The 20068-nt window shown below is 43.2% G+C and overlaps 1 protein-coding gene across 3 annotated transcripts in view; it reads right to left on the bottom strand.

The window, feature by feature from the left end:
* Positions 1 to 20068, bottom strand: part of IGSF21 (immunoglobin superfamily member 21) — a 151083-nt gene that overhangs the window by 75674 nt on the left and 55341 nt on the right. For all 3 annotated transcript variants that reach the window (XR_015739806.1, XM_087914810.1, XM_087914809.1), the window contains exon 2: positions 17989 to 18101. Coding sequence is in view for 2 of the 3 variants with exons in the window: in XM_087914810.1 (XP_087770936.1) it covers positions 17989 to 18101 (113 nt within the window). In the remaining variant the exon portion in view is untranslated. The remainder of the gene's footprint in view (positions 1 to 17988; positions 18102 to 20068) is intronic.

The following is a 20068-nucleotide window of genomic DNA, read 5'->3' as shown; positions in this document are numbered from 1 at the left end:
TGGGGCGTGGGGGTGGGGAGGAATACAGTCTAAGCCTTTGCTGATATTTGATATAGTTCCTTCCAAATCAAACCCGATCCAATTTGGGTCTCCAACTTTAATGGACATCGTTAACAGAAGAAAAACAATGATTGAAGGGCTGGAGGCTAAAACGGATGAAGAATTGTGACAGGAAATGGGGGTGTCTAGTCTAATCAAAAGAAGAAATAGGGGAGTCACGATTAGGGGTGTTTCAGTATTTGAGGGGCTGCCACAAAGATGAGGGGGGTGGGGTCGACCTACTTTCCAAAGCACCCAAAGGCAAGATGAGAAGCGATGGGTGGAAACTAATCAAGGAGAGAAGCAAGCAAGAACTAAGAGGAAATTGCCTAATGGTGAGAGCAATCAACCCATGGAAGAACTTGCCTTCAGAAGTGGGTGGGTGTTTCATCAGTGGAGGCTTTCAAGAAGAGACCCGCCAATTATTCGTCTCAAATGGTGTACAGTCTCCTGCTCAAGCAAAGGGTTGGACTAGAAGACCTACAAGGTCCCTTCCAACGGTATCCTTTTACGTTCTTCAGAGGATAATTAAGACTGCAGACAAAAACAACGGCTACCAACCTGCCATCCATGGAGGACCTGTACACTGCACGAGTCAAACAGAGGGCTGTGAAAATATCTAGAGACCCCTCAAATCCTGGACATAAACTGTTTCAACTCCTTCCCTCAAAACGACGCTATAGAGCAATGCACATCAGAACAACTGGACACAAGGATGTTTTTTTCCCAAACGCCATCACTCTGCTAAACAAATAATTCCCTCAACACTGTCCAACTATATACAAAGTCTGAATTATTATCACTATTAATCTTCTCATCGTTCCTATCACCCATCTCCTCCCACTTGTGACTGTATGACTGTAACTTTGTCGCTTGTATACTTACAATATATATGGACTGTTTCCTAGTATGACTTGATTGCTTACTGTTCCCTATGACTATCATTAAGTGTTGCATCTCATGATTCTAGACTCTTGACGGATGTCTCTTTTCTTTTATGGACACTGAGAGCATTTGCACCAAGACAAATTCCTTGTGTGTCCAATTGCACATGGCCAATAAAAGAATTCTATTTCTCTTCTCTTCTCTTCTCTTCTCTTCTCTTCTCTTCTCTTCTCTTCTCTTCTCTTCTCTTCTCTTCTCTTCTCTTCTCTTCTCCTCTCCTCTCTCTCCTCTCCTCTCCTCTCCTTCCTCCCTTCCCTTCCCTTCCCTTCCTTCCATTCCATTCCATTCCATTCCATTCCATTCTATTCTATTCTATTCTATTCCAAAGACTGTAACTTTGTTGCTTGTATCCTTGTATATGGACTGTTTCCTAGCATGATTTGATTGCTTATATTGTACCCTATGACTATCATTAAGTGTTGGACCTCATGATTCTTGACTCTTGATGAATTTTATGTCTACTGAGAGCATTTGCACCAAGACAAATTCCTTGTGTGTCCAATCGCACTTGGCCAATAAAAGAATTCTATTCTATTCTGTTCTGTTCTGTTCTGTTCTATTCTATTCTATTTCTGGATCCGACTCTCAATCCTACAGGAAGCTGACATGCCCGGCTGACATTCCAGTCCACTGAACATTAACCATTCTGGTCTATCTCTGCCATTGCAAGGACATACGATACACAAGTCCTCTCCTTATCTAATCCTGTTTCTTTGCCAAAAAAAAAACACAAAAAAGACCCTTAAAAGGGGATCCCAGGAGGCTTATAAACACAACCCACACCTTCTGTCACAATATCTCAGCCAAAGAGCTGGCTGAGATTTTCCATGGCTGGGAAATCTGCAGAACTGCCCTCGCTGTCCTCACCGCCTTGGTTGCGCAACGCCAACAGCCTTCGTGAGCCAACCGCCCACGGCTTCAAAGCCTGCCCATTTTGCAATTAATTTCTTCTTTCTTCTCCGCAGTTCAGGAAACCGGGCCGGTAGTTGTGGGGCCATCTCAGGCCACCTTCTGGATCTTGCTTGCCCTCTGAATCCAACTAAGCTCTTTGTTTGGAGTTGCATGCTGTTAAATCTCAGCTCGCAGCCAAGACCCCATCACCCGAAGCGTGATATGCAAACAAAACACGTACCTGAAACGTCACCAAGGAAGCAAAACCGTTTTTTTTTTCCTGTGTAACCCAAAGCCCAAACTCTAAAAAAAAACACAGACGTCAGACCTGCCTCCGCTTGATCTTTTCACTAAAAATGATCCTGAACTCCACTGGTTGAGAAAGATATAGTTTCAATCTGGATAGAGCTGGAAGGGGACCCTATACTATTTTGGACAAATGGCTGTCCAGTCTCTTCTTGAAAGCTTCCAGGGATGAAGCTCCCACAACTTCCAAAGGCAACTTCTGTTCCACCGATTGATTGACCACAATGTTAGGAAGTTTCTCCTTAATTCCAGGTTGAATCTCTCCTTGGTTAGTTTCCAACCGTTAAGTCTTGCCTTGCCTTCAGGTGCTTTGGAAAATAAGTTAATTTTTATTTTATTTATTTTATTTGTCAAGCAAGTATTAGATAACAGGTATAAGTATAAACATGATTATGAGTACATGAAATGGGTACGAATAAAAGGGGACATTAGGACAGGGACGGTAAGGCACATTGGTGCGCTTATGCACGCCCCCTACAGAGCTCTTAGGAAAGGGGTGAGGTCCATAGTAGACAGTCTAAGGTTAAAGTTTTTGGGGTTTGGGGAAGAAACCACAGAGTCAGGTAGAGGATTCCAGACATTGACCACTCTGTTGCTGAAGTCGTATTTCTCTGCAGTCGAGTTTGGTGTGGTTTACTTTGAGTTTGCATCTATTGTGTGCTCGTGTACTGTTGAGGTTGAAGCTGAAGTAGTCATTAATGAAGGGGTGGGCAACTATGGCCCTTTTATGAATTATGGACTTCAAGTCCCAGAATTCCTGAGCAAGCCATGCTAGCTCAGGAATTTGGGGAGTTGAAGTTCACAAGTCATCAAGGGGCCATAGTTGCCCACCTCTGCATTAATGGGTAGGACATTGTAGCAGATAATTTTATATACTACACTTATGTCAGACCTAAGGCGGCATAGTTCTAAGGTGTCTAGGTCCAAAATTTCAAGTCTGGTGGCATAAGGTATTCTGCTACCAGTAGAGGAGTGGAGAACTCTTCTCGTGAAATATTTCTGGACTTTCTCGATAGTATTAATATCCAATAGGTAGTGCAGGTTCCAGACTGATGAGCTGTATTCAAGTATTGGTCTAGCAAATGTTTTGTATGCTCTAATTAGCAGTGCGGTATTACCGGAGAAAAAGCTACGTGGGATTAGGTTAACAACTCTTAATGCTTTTTTGGCTATGTAGGTACAGTGCCCTTCAAATATTGTAAGATTGCTATCATGTCACTCCTAATCCTCCTGTTCTCTAAATTAGGCAAAGCCAAATCCTGCAGCCATTCTTCGTATGTTTTTATCTCCACGTTTTTCATCATCTTAGTTGCTCTTCTTTGCACTTTTCCCAAAAGTCTCAACATCTTTTTTTTGTAAAGTGGTGACCAAAACTGGATGCAGTGTTCCAGGTGTGGCCTATACTAAGGATTTATAAAGCGGTACTAATACTTCGTGTGATTTTTGATTCTATGCCTCTGTTTATGCGTCCAAGGATTGTATTAGCATTTTTGGCGGCGGCTGCACACGGCTGGCTCATATTTAAGGGATCGTCTGCTAGGACTCTCACAGTTACTGTTTTTGAGCTAGATTGTGCCTAATCTGCACTTGCACCTTGGTGTAAAAGCTTGCTTTCTTTACTTGTTTCACTTCTAGTGTACTGGAAGTCAAGTGAATTGCAGTAGTGCAAAGGCAAAACGAAGGGTTCGCACGCCAAATTTCCCCCCGTTAACTTCGTTCCCTTAGTCCCTTCCCATTGTTTGTGTCTCATTGTCCGGTTGATTTTAAAAGAGATGTTTTGGAAGTGGTCATTTTTCCCAGAGTCATCGTAACTTGAACCATCACCAAGTGAACTGTTGTAAGTCAACAACTCCCTGCGTTTGCAGGATCTTTTCCCATGGTTCCTTCTCATCTTTATTTATTTTTTTTTAAATTTGCCAAACATGTACAAGACAACAAGTACAGATATGGACATAAACATGAACAAAGGAAGTAAAAACAGATAAATGGAGACAGTAAGACCAGGGACAGTAGGCACGCTGGTGCCCTTATACACACCCCCTTTAAGGACCTTTTAGGAATGCGGTGAGGTCCACAGCAGATAGTTTGAGGTTGAGGCTGTGAGGGGTTGAGGCTTTAACCAAGGAGTCAGGTAGAGCGTTCCAGGAGTTGACCACTCTGTTGCTGAAGTCGTATTTTCTGCAATCGAGTTTGGAGCAGTTTCCCTTGAGTTTGTATCGGTTGTTTGCCCGTGGTTGAAGCTGAAATAGTCGTTGACAGGCAAGACGTCGTAGCAGACAATTTTGTGCAGTACGCTTAGATCGGATCACAGGCGGCGCAGTTCCAGATTGTCCAAGCCCAGAATTTTGAGCCTGGAGGCATAGTTGAATTCTATTGGGAGTGGAGGAGTGAAGAACTCTTCTCAAGAAATATTTCTGAACCCGCCCAATGGTGTTAATGTCCGATATACAGTGCGGGTTCCAGGTGGACGAGCTGTATTCAAAAATTGGTCTTTCTGCATTTGGCATGGGGTCCTCTCTGGTGATCCTTCGAAAAAAAAACAACCTTCTCAGTCTTGGCACCTGTTTTAAGAATAGCCTCACCCCAATTTGGAGGGCTCGGATTCTCTTGACCTTCAGAAAAGCAGGCAAGTCAGCTCCCTCCACATCTCGAATCCTGAGGACAGGAACCTCGATGCAGCTGACAACCGGGGTGGCTGGTGAAAAAAGAAATTCAAAATTTCACCCGAGCTTCAACCTTTGTTTAATTGTTGAAAAGTGGTGTTTTCGTTGCGTTGTGCTTTCGTTTGTTTGCCGCTCCAAGCGCCTTCTGGTAGATGGACAGCTAGCTATGTCTGTTCATTTAATAAATAAAACATCCATCCATAAATATGGATAACCCCTTTGGAAGGCGAGACGAATCTGTGAGCTAGCCCAGAACTCTTTTTCCCCTGCATCATATTGAGAAAGGCTCAGCTGAAAAGCTCGGTTTTAGCCGGGAAAATGTACAAAACTTTTTTTATTTTTTATTTTTTTGAGTCACAGATGAGTCTTTCAGCCAATCTCAGCCGGATTGCAAAAAAAGCACACGCTAATATCGCTAGTTTTTTTTTTTTAGAAGCTGGTGGGGGGAAAAAAGATGCCATGATGGGCATGGACCGAGCTAAAGAAATTCTTCTAAAGTCCACCACGGGTTTGGCATTTTGCTCCAGGTTTGAGGGATCCGAATGCCATCTCCCTCCGAGGCTCGTTGGGTCAAATCTTATTTGCATCATGGATTTAATTTGGAAAATCGCTCCGATTCGACAATTTGAATCAATTAGGGAAAAAATCAATCCTACGTGATTCTGAAGCATTCCTGCGCTCCAAATTGATTTAGGGGTATCCGTTCGCATCCCATTCGATTTGTAAAGTTGATTAAATCTGAAGATTCAATTAAACCCGCCTCTGAATCCCTTCTCCAAATTGAGTTTTTGCCCGGCTTTTAATACGATGGCTGGATTATTTTAATAGGGAACGTCAATATGCCAAAAGTCAGGGTTTCTTGTTTTGGTTTTTGTTTTTTTTTAAAGCCTTTAAGTTTAACCATCTTTCACACAAAACGTCCATGAGGTTAAAGCAAGACCAGCGAACGATGTTTGAAATCAGCAGACGAGCTACGGTTGGCATCGTGCCGTGGAGTTTCAGAAAGCAAGAGAGCCGTAAGACCCTGCCTGCTGCCACTCGTCCTTGGCCAAGACCCTTCCCCTGGTGCCAGGAGTTTACAGAAGCTCATGCCAATAGGCTGGCATCCATCCTAGGTTTTTTTTTCCGGGCTCCCCAAAGGGCAGTAAGTATACAGTGACCTTGGTGCCAGCATGGAGATGGTGTCACTGGCACAATTACCGTGCCCCTCGTGGAGATCTAAAACCAATTGGGGAGGCGTGGCAAAGTCAGTCCTGTCGCAGAGAAGATTGAACGTTTTGGCAGGATGCCTCCGAATCTGCAGTTCTGGTGATCGATCATTTAAGAAGCCCACATCGCTGACATTGGAAGCAAGAACGGAGACTCCGTAGGACGTGGTTGCAACGGAGAAGATGCCCTCAGCTTCCTCTTGTATCCTTGTGATTTATATTGACTGTTTCCTAGTATGATTTGATCACTTATTGTACCCTATGACTATCATTAAGTGTTGGACCTGATGATTCTTGACTCTTGATGAATGTCTCTTTTCTCTTATGGACACTGAGAGCATTTGCACCAAGACCAATTCCTGGTATGTCCAATCACACTTGGCCAATAAAGGATTCTATTCTCTTCTGTTCTCTTGAGCCCAAGAGATGGACTGCCCCGTGCTCCGATGGTCCCCTCTGTGGTGTGTAAAACTCCTTCCTCTTAAGACATCCTTTGTTCTTCTCCACCACCAGATTTCATTGCATCGATCTGAATCAATTCCAATGACGGCTTTTATGGGGCAGTGAGTGGTATGTACACTATGTACAGATCACAAATGTCCTCGTAGGAAGATGGGGTCCAAGAGAGCTTCACCCTCAACAGTGTTGAAGCTCAGGGAATTTGGAATCAAAGGTAGGGAAGTTTGACGGTTTGAAGCACAGCCTAAAGACCTTCTTTGAACCCAACCACGCAACATCCCATTGAAAGGTTCCATGGTGCATGCAGAAGGGATACACGAAGTACGTCTCTCTCCCGCTCCCATTCTCCTTCTCTTCTCCTTCTCCCTCTTCTTTTCTCCCCCTCCTCTTCTCCTCCTCTTCTCCTTCTCCCATTTTCCTTTTCTTATCTCTCCTCCTCCCTTTTTCTCTTTTTTCTCCTCCCATTCTTCTTCTCCCTCTTCTCTCCCTCCCATTCTCCTTCTCTTCTCTTCTCCCATTCTCCTTTTCTCTCTTCTCTTCTCCCACTCCCATTCTCCTCCTCTTCTCCTCCCATTTTCCTTTTCTTATCTCTCCTCCTCCCTTTTTCTCTTTTTCTCCTCCCATTCTTCTTCTCCCTCTTCTCTCCCTCCCATTCTCCTTCTCTTCTCTTCTCCCATTCTCCTTTTCTCTCTTCTCTTCTCCCACTCCCATTCTCCTCCTCTTCTCCTCCCATTTTCCTTTTCTTATCTCTCCTCCTCCCTTTTTCTTTCTTTTTTTCTCCTCCCATTTTCCTTCTCTTCTCCCTTTCCCATTCTCCTTCTCTCTTTTCTTCTTCTTCTCCTGTCTTCCCTTCTGTTCCTTCCATTCTCTTCTTCTCTTCTCCCTCCCATTCTCCTTCTCTTCTCTCTCCCTCTCCCATTTTTTCTTTTCTTCTCCCTCTCCTTCTCTCTTTTCTTCTCTTCTCTCTCCTTCTCCCATTCTTCTTCTCTTCTCCCTCCCATTCTTCTTCTCTTCTCTCTCCCTCTCCCATTTTCTTTTCTCCACCCATTCTCCTCTTCTTTTCTTCTCTTCCCTACCTTCCATTCTCTTCTTCTCCTCTCCCTCTCATTCTCCTTCTTTTCTCCTTCTTTCCTCCTCCTCTTCTCCTTCTCCCATTTTCCTTTTCTTATCTCTCCTCCTCCCTTTTTCTTTCTTTTTTTCTCCTCCCATTCTCCTTCTCCCTCTTCTCTCCCTCCCATTCTCCTTCTCTCTTTTCTTCTTCTTCTCTTCTCCTCTCTTCTCTTCTCTTCCTTCCATTCTCTTCTTCTCTTCTCCCTCCCATTCTCCTTCTCTCTTTTCTTCTCTTCCCTACCTTCCATTCTATCATTCTCCTCTCCCTCCCATTCTCCTTCTTTCCTCCTTCTTTCCTCCTTCTCTTCTCTCTTCTCTTTTCTCCCTCCCCTTCTCCTCCTCTCTTCTCTCCTCCTCTCCTCTTTTCACTCTGGAGGAAGAGACCTGACTGAACTTTTGAGCATGTTCTTCCAAATTCCCTTGGAACGAACTGCCGGGTGGAGCGTAAGCCATCTACCAAAAACTCTGTTTGCCGATTCATGGTTGCCCCTATCACGATGCTCTCATTGAGACACAGTCAACTATCTCTGTTGCGCAAGAGGTGAGAAAATTGTTAAATGGGACTGCGCCAAAACAAAAAAAACAACCTGATAGACTTCCTTCTCCTGGGAATGAAGAGATATTTCTGCAAACTGCAGAACAGCAGTGAGACTTGAAAATGAAATTGTGCTGTTCCAACTACAAAGGATTTTATCTCTTAAGGGGAAAAAATGTATTATATTTCCTTGGTGAACCAGGAGAATCAACTTAGAAGTAGCAGGAGAGAAAAAAGGCTGGGGGGAGGGAATTCTCACTAAATGCAGAGAGGATCACACCACTATTTTAAATATTTCACTTTGTCCTGGGTTGCAGGGTTGTGTACCAAGGGCGAAAACAAATAGCCACCATGTAATGAAACACGCTAACACCAAGAGAGTTGAAATAATGCTTCCTGAAATGGCATTTTCTTTCATTTAATGCTTTTCTTGCTGAGAGATTGGAACAGGTCTACGATAGCACAGAGTTCATGTAACGGAGCCAGGGAATGAAAAGAAGAAATACAATGAACAGTGAGAACTCAACACCATCAAGATGCACGAAGCCATCGGACCCGCGGAAATTACAAATCGGAAGGAAGGAAGGAAGGAACTGAGGGAGGAGGAAGTGATGGGTGGATGGAAGAAGGGAGGGAGGGAGGGAGGAACGGAGGGAGGGAAGGAGGAAGATGTGATGGATGGATGGATGGATGGATGGAAGGAAGGATGGAAGAAGGAAGGAAGGAAAAGACATGGAAAGAGGGAGGGAAGGAGAGGAAGGAAGGAGGAAGGAAGGAAGGAAGGAAGGAAGGAAGGAAGGAAGGAAGGAAGGATGGAGGAAGGAAGGAAGGATGGAGGAAGGAAGGAAAGACATGAAAGATGTGATGGATGGTTGGATGGATGGAAGGGAAGGAAGGAAGGAAGAAGGAAGGAAGGAAGGAAGACATGGAAAGAGGGGGAAGGAAGGAAAGGAGAGGAAGAAGATGAAGGAGGGGGAGGGAAGGAAGGAAGAGGAAGATGAATGGAAGGAAGGAAGGAAGGAAGGGAAAAGGAAGGAAGGAAGGAAGGAGATGGGAAGGAGGGAAGGAAGGAAGGAACTGAGGGAGGGAGGGGAAGATGTGATGGATGAAGGAAGGGAGGGGAGGGAGATGTGATGGATAAATGGAAGAAGGAAAGATGTGATGGATGGATGGATGGATGGATGGAAGAAGGAAGGAAGGAAGAAAAGATGGAAGGAAGGAAGGAAGGAAGGAAGGAAGGAAGGAAGGAAGAAAAGCTACTCCCTGCAGGCAGAAGAACTGTGTGGAGTATTCTCCTAAACAAAATATTCACCCAGCCTGGCTCAAATGTTCAACGATGCCCTTTCCCACCTGTGGCCAAACACAGCCCAGCACTCGCCATCTGCCTGCTTGGCCCAGGTTCAAGCGGTTCCTCCCTTTCATTCTGACATTTGCCCTTGGTGGGAACACTGGGCCCCAACCGGGCAGCAAAGAAAGTTCGGATCCTCACAATCGGCCTGTTCTCAGCTCTGCTGGCCAACAGGCTCGCGGGGAAAGAGGCCGCCCTAACAACAAGGAGAGGGTGAAAAGGCGGCAAAGATGCCTATTGTATTTGTTAGAAAGAGTAGTCCTTTTCTTTTTCTTTCTTTCCTTTGATTCCTTCTCTTTCTTTCTCCCTTCCTTTCTCCCTTCTCCCTTCTTTCTCCCTCTTTTCTTTCTTTTTCTTCCTTCCTTTCCCCTCTCTCTTTCTCTCTTTCTTTCATTCTTTTTCTTTCCTTCTCTTTCTTCCCTTTTCTTTCTTTTTTCTTTCTTTCCTTGGTTTTCTCTCTCTCTTTCTTACCCTCCCCCTCTTTCTTCCTTTCTTTCCTTCTCTTCCTTCCTTCCCTTTTCTCTTTCCCCTCCTTCCTTTTCTCTTTCTTTCTTTTGTTTTCTTTTTCTTTCTTTTCTTTCCTTCCTTCTCTCTATCTTTCTTTCCCTCCCCCACTCTTTCTTTCTTTCTTTCTTTCTTTCTTTCTTTCTTTCTTTCTTTCTTTCTTTCTTTCTTTCTTCCTTCCTTCTTTCCTTCCTTCCTTCCTTCCTTTTTCTTTCCTTCCTTCCTTTTCTCTTTCTTTCTTTTGTTTTCTTTCTTTTTCTTCTTTCTTTCTTTCTTTCTTTCTTTCTTTCTTTCTTTCTTTCTTTCTTTCTTTCTTTCTTCTTTCTTCCTTCCTTCCTTCCTTCCTTCCTTCCTTTTTTCTTTCCCTTCCTTCCTTTTCTCTTTCTTTTTCTTTCTTTTCTTTCCTTCCTTCTCTCTATCTTTCTTTCCCTGCACCCTTTCTTTCTTTCTTTCTTTCTTTCTTTCTTTCTTTCTTTCTTTCTTTCTTTCTTTCTTTCTTCCTTCCTTCTTCCTTCCTTCCTTCCTTCCTTCCTTCCTTCCTTCCTTCCTTCCTTCCTTCCTTTCTCTCTCTCTCTCTCTCTCTCTCTCTCTGTTTCCAGATTAAAAATAGAAAACCATTGCTTCTCATCTACCTCTCCTTTTTTCACCACTCAGCGTGGAGAGGTGATGTGTCCCCTGCACCCTCATCACAGGTGTGCAAACACACACACACACACACACCCATCTTACTGCCGGACGGCAATGCTTTTCCAAACCGGAAAAGGATTATGCAAAGCAGAAAGTACCTTTTTCCCCTCCAGGGAAAAGCAGGCTAATCCAGTATTACCGCGAACAGCAACAGAGTGGAGGAAAAGGATGGATATGCATATTGGGGGAGGTTTGGGGCACAATCATATCTGGGAACCTTGAAGCACAAGAGAAAGGATGCGGTGGATGGCCTGAATTCTATGGGATGGGAGACCACCAGGAGTAGAATCGTGCAAATTAGCAAAATTTGGGAACATACGCGCCAATTAATAATTTGCATCCTTACTCAAGGATGGCAACTGTGGCATCTAAGGTGGCCAAAACGACACTCACACAAACACAACAGTAAGAAGAAGATTGCAAAAGGCTTTCAGAAAATTCTCCGACCCTGAATATCCCACAGTATCCACACAACTATATAGGAGAGAAGAATTTTAAAAAAAAAAAATCTTTTTTTTTTATCCCTCACACATAAAGTGACAATTTATTCACCCAGCAACAAAATTCTCAGTTTCAACAGGTCTCTATTATTACCATTAGCAATGGGAAGTTTAAATGTGATCTTAATTAAATTCTTGTTTAAATTTGCATAGAATTGATTAAGAAATAAGAGAAGGAAAGAGGAACACATCTCTCTCTCACTCACACACAAACACACACACACACGCGCGCGCAGCTCTTCTAAGGAAGTTTAAGATTTGCAAAACGAATATGAAAAACAATGCATAATTTCTGCAAAAAAATAAAAATGACCTGACCCCTTTTTTCATCTCTTGAAAGAGTTGTCCAATCAATTAACCGATCCAGATAATCTATTAAACACCGCAGCGCTTAATTATCACCATCAATTCACAGTTCTGCAAACAGGGCTTGCGGTATTTTAATTTTAAGTGTTTTTTTTTTTGCTTTCGCTTTTAATGAGGTGACGGTTAGGACTCTTATGTTACATGTTCTCCACCAACACTTCCATCTTTTGCAAAGGGCACGGATGTAAATCCGAGCTACTGCACGGACCGTATAGACAAGAGAGTTTGATTTATTTATTAAAACAAATTTATAGAGCTGCCCGGTGCACCCGACAGTTCCTTCCAAAGTTGGCTTTAAAAAATAACTTTAAACTCGATTAGAATGGGCCAGTTTTATGGATCAAAGGCTTCCTACAATATTTCTGATGCATTGCACCCAACATCTCTTAACTGGTGCCTTTCAATGAAGGACAGAACTGGAAGGGACCTTGGAGGTCTTCTAGTCAACCCCTCTATACTCTTTCAGACAAATGGTCCGTCCAATTTCTTCTTCTGAACCTCCAATGGAGCAACGCCAAAGGTGGTCTTCAGCAGGTTCTGACCAGTTCTGGAGAACCGGTAGTGGAAATTTTGAGTAGTTTGAAATTCCACCTCTGACTGGCCCCGCCCCATCTATTCTGATTGGCTGGGTCTCCTTTTGTCGCCCCGCACAGGAGAACGGAGCTGGAAAGCAGGTTAGTGGGGTGGGGAAGGGAAGGGGGATTTTGCTGTAATCTTCCCCTGCCACGTCCCCAAGCCATGCCCACGGAACCGGTAGTAAAAAAATTGAATCTCACCACTGAGCAACACTTAATATTTTGTTCTCCTGGCAAACAAGAGTTGGGGTCTTCTACCAATACAGAAATATTTTGGAACCAAATCTGGCAACCCCAAAAGGTCAAACCAACATTAGTTTCTTAGGGCCAGAAAATAAGGTTGAGGAAAAAGACACTAAGCTTCCGACGCATTTCTTGTTCCATCAAATGTGATTGGCACCCAATCTTGAGTCTTTGAGAGATAAAAATGGCCACCATTATTTGCTTGCTGTTTAAGGAATGGCCTCACATCTTTGAATTCTGGGTCTGTCTGATGTCCTGCTGACCATCTACATTACAGGTTGGTCTTGGAGTCCACTCTTCTGAGGTGGCCTTTTCTAGAAGGAGGAAGGGGTCAAGCTATTTTTGAAAGCTCCTGTAGGCCAGACAAGGAATAATAATGGATGGAAACAGAACAAGGAGAGATTCAACCTGGAAATAAGAAGAAATTTTCTGACAATGAGAACCATCAAGCAATGGAACAGAAGTTGCCTTTGGAAGTTGTGGGAGCGCCATCACTTGAGACTTTCAAGAAGAGATTGGACTGCCCTTTGTCAGAAATGGTGTAGGGTCTCCCGCTTGGGTGGGGGGGTTGGACTAGATGACCTACAAGGTCCCTTCCAACTCTGATGATCTGTATCTGTATGTAGACGTGATCGAAGTAGATCTTCACAATGAGGGGGGACTCCAGATTGATGGAGTTTTGTGGACCTTGGTGGTCACACTTGATTCTCCTGCCTTTTATGGAGTATGTGGGGTGCTCACAACCCACCCAGCCTGTCAATATGGACGTCATCATGGCTCCTGGGTCAACAGAGACCTTTGTTTCACTTCACTGTTGCACTGAGGAACAACCTACCTCCAGAAGTTCTGGGTGCCCCCATACCAGAGGTTTTGAAGAAGACAATGGACAACCTTTTGTCTCCCGTGGTATAGGGTTTCCTGCCTAAGCAGGGGGTTGGACCAGCTAGAAGACCTCCAAGGTTCCTTCCAATTCTGTTAGTCTTTTACTCTGGGATCATGCCAGGCGGTGGTGGACCTCCCAGGCGTCATCTCCAAGATTCTTGGGTGTCATCGCGCCTTAAAACACCCAAGAAACCTCTTCCTTCCCTCCAATGGTTTTTCCATCCCACTGAAGGCCCTTGATTTGTATTTCCCGTCACAACCACAAACTCGCTTGAGTCATGCAGAGAGTGCCAGAAAACAGAGAGAGGACATCCGTTTGTATGCCAAGCACATTTTGCATCCTCTCTGCTCAGGTCTTCTTCGTTCTTCTCTTATCACTGGAGGTTTTTAGGAAGAGGCTAGGCAGTCCCTTGTCTGAAATGATATAGGTTCTCCTGCTTGAGCAGGGGGCTGGACTAGAAGACCTCTTAGGTCATGTCCAGCTTCTGTTCTGTTCTATTCTATTCCTATTTCTATTCTATTCTATTCTATTCTATTCTATTCTATTCTATTCTATTCTATTCTATTCTATTCTATTCTATTCTTATTTCTATTCTATTCTATTCTTATTTCTATTCTATTCTTATTTCTATTCTACCCTACCCTACATTTCCATTCCAATCCATTCAATCCTACTCTACCCTACCCCTTCCATTCCACTCTATCTACCCTATCCTTCCAATCCTACAATCTACTCTATCTACCCTATCCTTCCATTCCTATCTCTACTCTTCTACCCTACCTCATCCTACCCTCTACCCTTCCATTCCACTCTATCTACCCTACCCTTCCATTCCACTCTATCTACCCTAACCTTCCATTCCACTCTATCTACCCTACCCTTCCTTTCCACTCTACCCTACCCTACCCTTCCATTCTACCCTACCCTACCCTTCCATTCCACTCTATCTACTCCCTACTTCCTCTCCATTACCCTACCCTACCCTTACCCTTCCTTACCTCCACCCTACCCTTCCACCCTACCCTACTCCTTCCATTCCACTCTACCCTACCCTACCCTTCCATTCCACTCTATCTACCCTACCCTTCCAATCTACTCTACCCTACCCTTCCATTCCATTCCAATCCACTCCACTCTACCTTACCTACCCCACCCCACCCCACCATTCCATTCCATTCCATTCCCCTTCGGGGGGTACTGCCCAGACCACTTAATTCTCTTTCTTCCACAACTGGTTTTGTAGCCTTGAATGCCACCTTGACTCTCCACTCTGCGTTGACCAGCGAGGACCCAAAAGCATTTGAGGTCTGACTCAGCTTGTTTGTGTCACTTTTGGGGGTTCAACACGCCATCCTCCACTGTCCCCCAAAGGAGTCTAGAGAAGAAGGCCAGGGTTTTTTTTTTCTGAGCCTCATAGAAGTCGTCATTGTGTAACCCATCCTCTTTTATTAAAATTAACGATGTCTCACTCGAGTTTGTGGGGTCTATTTTCCATCTGAAAAGGGGCTTTTGTTTGGGGAAATTAAACAGAGAGCATTTCAACCTCGTCTATTCCAAAGACACGGTAGCTTTTATGCTCTGTTCCTTTTTCTCATTCTAGTCCACGGTGCAGCCTGCTGCTGTTATTGCCATATATATCTTTATCATCTATCCAGAACACTTCTGTCGACGGGCAGATTAAAGAAATGCTGAATAAACGCCTAATTTGGTCCAAACCTTTGCACACCAGCATTAAAGGCGTACAAATCAGCTAAACCCCTCCTTTGAATTCGTACAATTGCTCCAATTTTGCCATTTTGATCTGATGGCGGGTGGGATTGAGTTATTTCCAAATCGAAGCATCTTGAAAATATTTCCATTTTTTTAACGAAATGACCTTGCACAGAATGCCAGCAAGAATACAACTGAATTCTAAATAGATATATATATATAGAGAGAGAGAGAGAGAGAAAGAGAGAGAGAGAGAGAGATTGCTAGGGGCAAAACGATAAGATACAGAACAAGAATTTTTTTTTTCTCATTTTTTTTCCAAGGTTGGCCAAAGAAATCACTGAGGGCAAGAGTTAAGGCTGAGTGGCAATCAAATATCCAAGACAGGTTTTCAATTCCGTCCAGAACCTGAAAATTTAATGGGTTTGCAGATAAGTCTGTTTCTGACTCCACTCAGGTGATCCCGAACTAAATGGGGTTGACACAGATTGCTAATAGACACAGGACAATTTACGTGTGTGTGTTTTGGGGTGTGTCAGCCGGATAGCTCCACCGGTTGTTAAAAAGAGGCAAATATTCTAACAGGAAAGGACAGAAAATAATAGGGTAGGGTGGGATATGGAATGGAATGGAATAGGATAGGATAGGATAGGATAGGATAGAACAGGACATGATATAGGATGGGATGGGATAGGATATGGACTGGACTGGACTGGACTAGAGTAGAGTAGAGTGAAGTGGGATGGATGGGATATGGGATAGGATATGGAATGGGACAGATCAGGATATGGACTGGACTGAACTAGAGTAGAGTAGGGTATAGAGTGGAGTAGGATGGGATGGGATAGGATATGGAATAGTATAGCATAGCATAGCGTAGAACAGAACAGGACATGATAAGGAATGGGATGCGATAGGAAAAATAGAATAGGATATGGAATAGGATAATACAATAGGGTAGGGTAGGGTAGAATAGAATAAGAATAAGAATAGAATAGAATAGAATAGAATAGAATAGAATAGAATAGAATAAGAATAGAATAGAATAAGAATATAACAGAACAGAACAGAACAGAACAAGAATAAGAATAGGATAGGATAGAATAGAATAGAATAGAATAGAATAGAATAGAATAGAATAGAATAGAATAAGAATAGAATAGAATAGAATAGAATAGAATAGAATAGAATAGAATAGAATATAATAGAATAGAACATAACAGAATTAGAATAGGATAGAATAGAATAGAATAGAATAGGATAGAATAGAATAGAATAGAATAGAATAGAATAGAACAGAACAGAACAGAACAAGAATAAGAATAGGATAGGATAGAATAGAATAGAATAGAATAGAATAGAATAGAATAGAATAGAATAGAATAGAATAGAATAGAATAGAACATAACAGAATTAGAATAGGATAGAATAGAATAGAATAGAATAGAATAGAATAGAATAGAATAGAATAGAACAGAACAGAACAAGAATAAGAATAGAATAGAATGTAGAAAAGTTACCCAGTTATTTTCCTATGGGTGCAAATATAATTGAGTTTATTAATTCTCACTTCCTAGTAAGGATGCATAGAAAAAGAGAAGGTTTATGCTTTCTGCACAAGACTCAATTTATTCCCCCTGTACATGTTTTTGTTTCCCTTTTAAGATGAGTGAAGATTAAAAACATGTTAAATTTGACGGCTGCTGGGCCACAAACCCCGCTGAAAAACCAAACCAATAATTCAAGGTCAGGCACTACACAAAGTTCATCTAATTATAATCCACTCTGTTGGGTTCCCATTATGACTTAAGCTTGGTAGTCCTCGACTTACGACCATTCATTTAATGACTGGTTAAAGTTATGACTGCACTGAAAAGAAGTGACTTACAACCGGCCCCTGGCTCTTAACTTTTGCAGTGTCCCAATAATCAGAAGCTTGCAGCATCTCGGGGTCACGTGATCCCCATTTGTGACCTTTCTGGCCGGCTTCTAACATGCACAAGTCAAGGGGGGAAGCTGGGTTCGCTTAACAACTGGACGATTCACTTAGCGACGGCAGCAAAAACGGTTGCGCAATCGGCTGCAAGCCACTTAACTGCGTTGCTTAGTGATGGAAGTTCCGGTTCCAATTATGGCCAAGCCAAGGATGACCGTGTCCTGAAATTTAAATTCATTTTTACATAGATCGTCCTCTAGAAGTTCCCCCTCGCGTCCACATATGCCAAACGCATGCTTCGCACGAGCATGCGGCATTTGTAAACTGCCCGTTTTCACCTCTAATACTCACTTTCTACTACAGCCCCGGTGAGTAAAACAACTGAGGTGCGGCACAATCAGGCCGTGTGAATCAGCTGAGTTGCAAAATATGGAAATAAAGGACAGACTAGGGCAAGGGTGGGTTGGTGGGGCCAAACGATTGCCGGATCTACCGGTTTGGGTTGAAGTAATTCCCAGTTAGGAAAATGAGCGCATACAGGGAGACGTAGTGAGAGAAGTGTTTGAATAATACACACCCAGCACACAGGTATACTGTACAGTAAATGTAGGTTTTTACTTTCAGAAACGTTAAGCAAAGTTCAGACAAGCAGTCCAAAGTCATTCATAGGTAAGATCAGTCAGTTTTCAGTCCAGGGATAATCCAATAACAAAGTCCAGTGTCAAAAACAGTTCAGTATCAGACCTACACCAAATCCAAGAATAGCAGTCAATAAGAAAGAAACGGCAATACTCTCCAACAAAAGGAAACAGAGACTCACTCACACTCTCTTCTGAGACTAAGACTAAGACAACCCAGGTTAGTGGCTCCATCTTATGGCCATTTGAGAAACCACACCCAACTACAGCTTTGCATTTTCTTAAAGATACAGTTTTAAAATGTTTATCCTGGTTTATATATTGTCCAACCCAAATAGCTGTTAGGGGACTGTCTGAACTGGCTGAATCCCATCCCTGGTTGTATGTTTTAGCCTCTAGTCCCCTGATCATCTTGGTTGCTCTAAAGACAAACCAGACTCACCCGATACCAGACGATTTCTCTCATTCTGCCGTCGGTCTTGAAGTTACATTTCAGGGTGACGGCGTCGCCCACCACCACAGGCGGTAGAGGCTCGATACTGACCGTGAGGTAGCCTAGAGCAGGGAGAAGAAACGAGAGGTCAATTATGGAGCATTTTTCTGGTGGGTTTCCTGGATTGAGGGACCTCAAGATCAAAGGTGGTCTTCAGACAGTTCTGACCAGTTCTGGAGAACCGGTAGCGGGAAATTTTGAGTAGATTGGAGAACCAGCAAATACCACTTCTGCCAATCCCATCTATTGGGGTGTGGCCCAAAGGCAACACAGTCAAATAAGCAAGAAGAGTCCCTTTATTATCTCCAACTTTGTCCCCAATGTCCAAGTGACCTTCGGCTGGAGAAAAACTCTCCCAGGATCAACCTTTAACTGGAGAAAATTCAGTCCAAAACAAGGCACACACAAACTGTAACTAAAACAAACAAACAAACCAAGCTGAAGTAATTAACGTGACAAGGCAGGAGAAGGACTTTCAGACTGGAAAGCACGACAAAACACACACAGTTGGGAAGATGGCAGGAACACCGATAAGCCACAATACAAGACAAATTCACGATTTCCTCCCAACAGCTTGCTGTATGCAGCTTACCTTTTTTATACACTGTGTTCCCAGCTGCAGCTAATGAAGGGAATCAGGGCCCTTGCCTCCCCCCGTAAGCCACACAACCCATGTTGCTCCCTTCTCCGTTCCTCTCTGCGTGCCATAGGATGAAGAGGGGGTGCGTGGGCCTGGATCTTCCTCTGAATTCCCTCTCCCTTGTTCTACCTCTCCCCTGCTCTGCCCAGCCGGACTTTGCCCTTCCCCAGTTTCTTCCACAGCCAACGGAGCCACACTCCCGCTCCCTGTCAGCTGCTCGGCCTCCCCCTTCCAAATTGGATTCCAACAGGGGCATGACAGTTGCCCTGCCCAGGAGAACGGAGCTGGAAAGCAGGTTAGAAGGGTGGGGAGGGAGGGAATGGGGATTTTTGCAGTATCCTTCCCCTGCCACGCCCACAGAATCAGTAACCAAAAATGTTTGAGTCCCACCGCTACTCAAGGTGATCCCTCTCTCTCCCCTCCCGGAGAATATGACAAGGAGAATAACAGGAGCGATGTGTTTGGTCAGCAAGAACCGAGCACTTAAGGCACATCGTCATGAAAATGGACATTTCATGTTGTGTTAAATGGGGAAAAAAAGGGAGTAAAAATTGATTCGGTCGAGTACTGTATTTTTATTCATTAATCCTGAACGTCCAGCCGCAAATCCCGAGCGCTGTAAAGCATTAAAAAGAAAAAAAAAACCCAATCTTGAGCCTTGTTTTTTTCCTTTTCCTTTCTTTCCCTTCTTTTCATAATATCTTGACTCTAACAAATAATGTCATCTTCTTTTCTTAATTTCACTTTCGGCTTATTTTAAATTGCTTTTTTTCCTATGTTCTTTCATGTTTGTGTTATGATTTGATTTAGTGGTGTTTTTTAAAAAAAAAATATTACCAGGGATTAGAATTAGTGGAATTTTTTTGTGTTATTGGATTCATTAAACTGGCCTATTTTTTAAATGTTACTCATCTGTGGGCATTTTAGTTTTGCTTCTGGATATTTTCTTTGTTCGCTGCCCTTTGAACGGCCATGTGTCTGCACGGATTTGGTGGTAGACAAATAGGACATATAAATAAATAAAATAATTACAAAACAATTGACAAAAAGGGAGCCACTCGTAGTAACCAGCAACACGGATTATCAACGGGATTTTAATTCCAGATATCCAGGACAAGTGATTCTGATTTGGGTATTATTATTGTTTTGTATCAAATCAAAATCAACAGCAAAAGATTTAAGTATTTAGGTATGAGCAAGAGGAATATAGGTAGTCCTCAATTTATAACAGTTCATTTAGTGACTGCTTGAAGTTACGAGAGTGAAAAAAGTGACTTACGACCGTTTTTTTTCACACTTACCACCATTGCAGCTATTCCCGTGATCATGGGATCAAAAGTCAGTTGACGCTTGGCAACTGACTCGCATATATGACGGTCCCAGGGTCCC

Source organism: Pseudonaja textilis, chromosome 18 (assembly GCF_049901715.1).
Source record: "Pseudonaja textilis isolate UNSWEBS1 chromosome 18, rPseTex1.2, whole genome shotgun sequence".
NCBI classification, from domain to species: Eukaryota; Metazoa; Chordata; class Lepidosauria; order Squamata; family Elapidae; genus Pseudonaja; species Pseudonaja textilis.
This window is presented reverse-complemented; position numbering and strand designations above follow the sequence as displayed.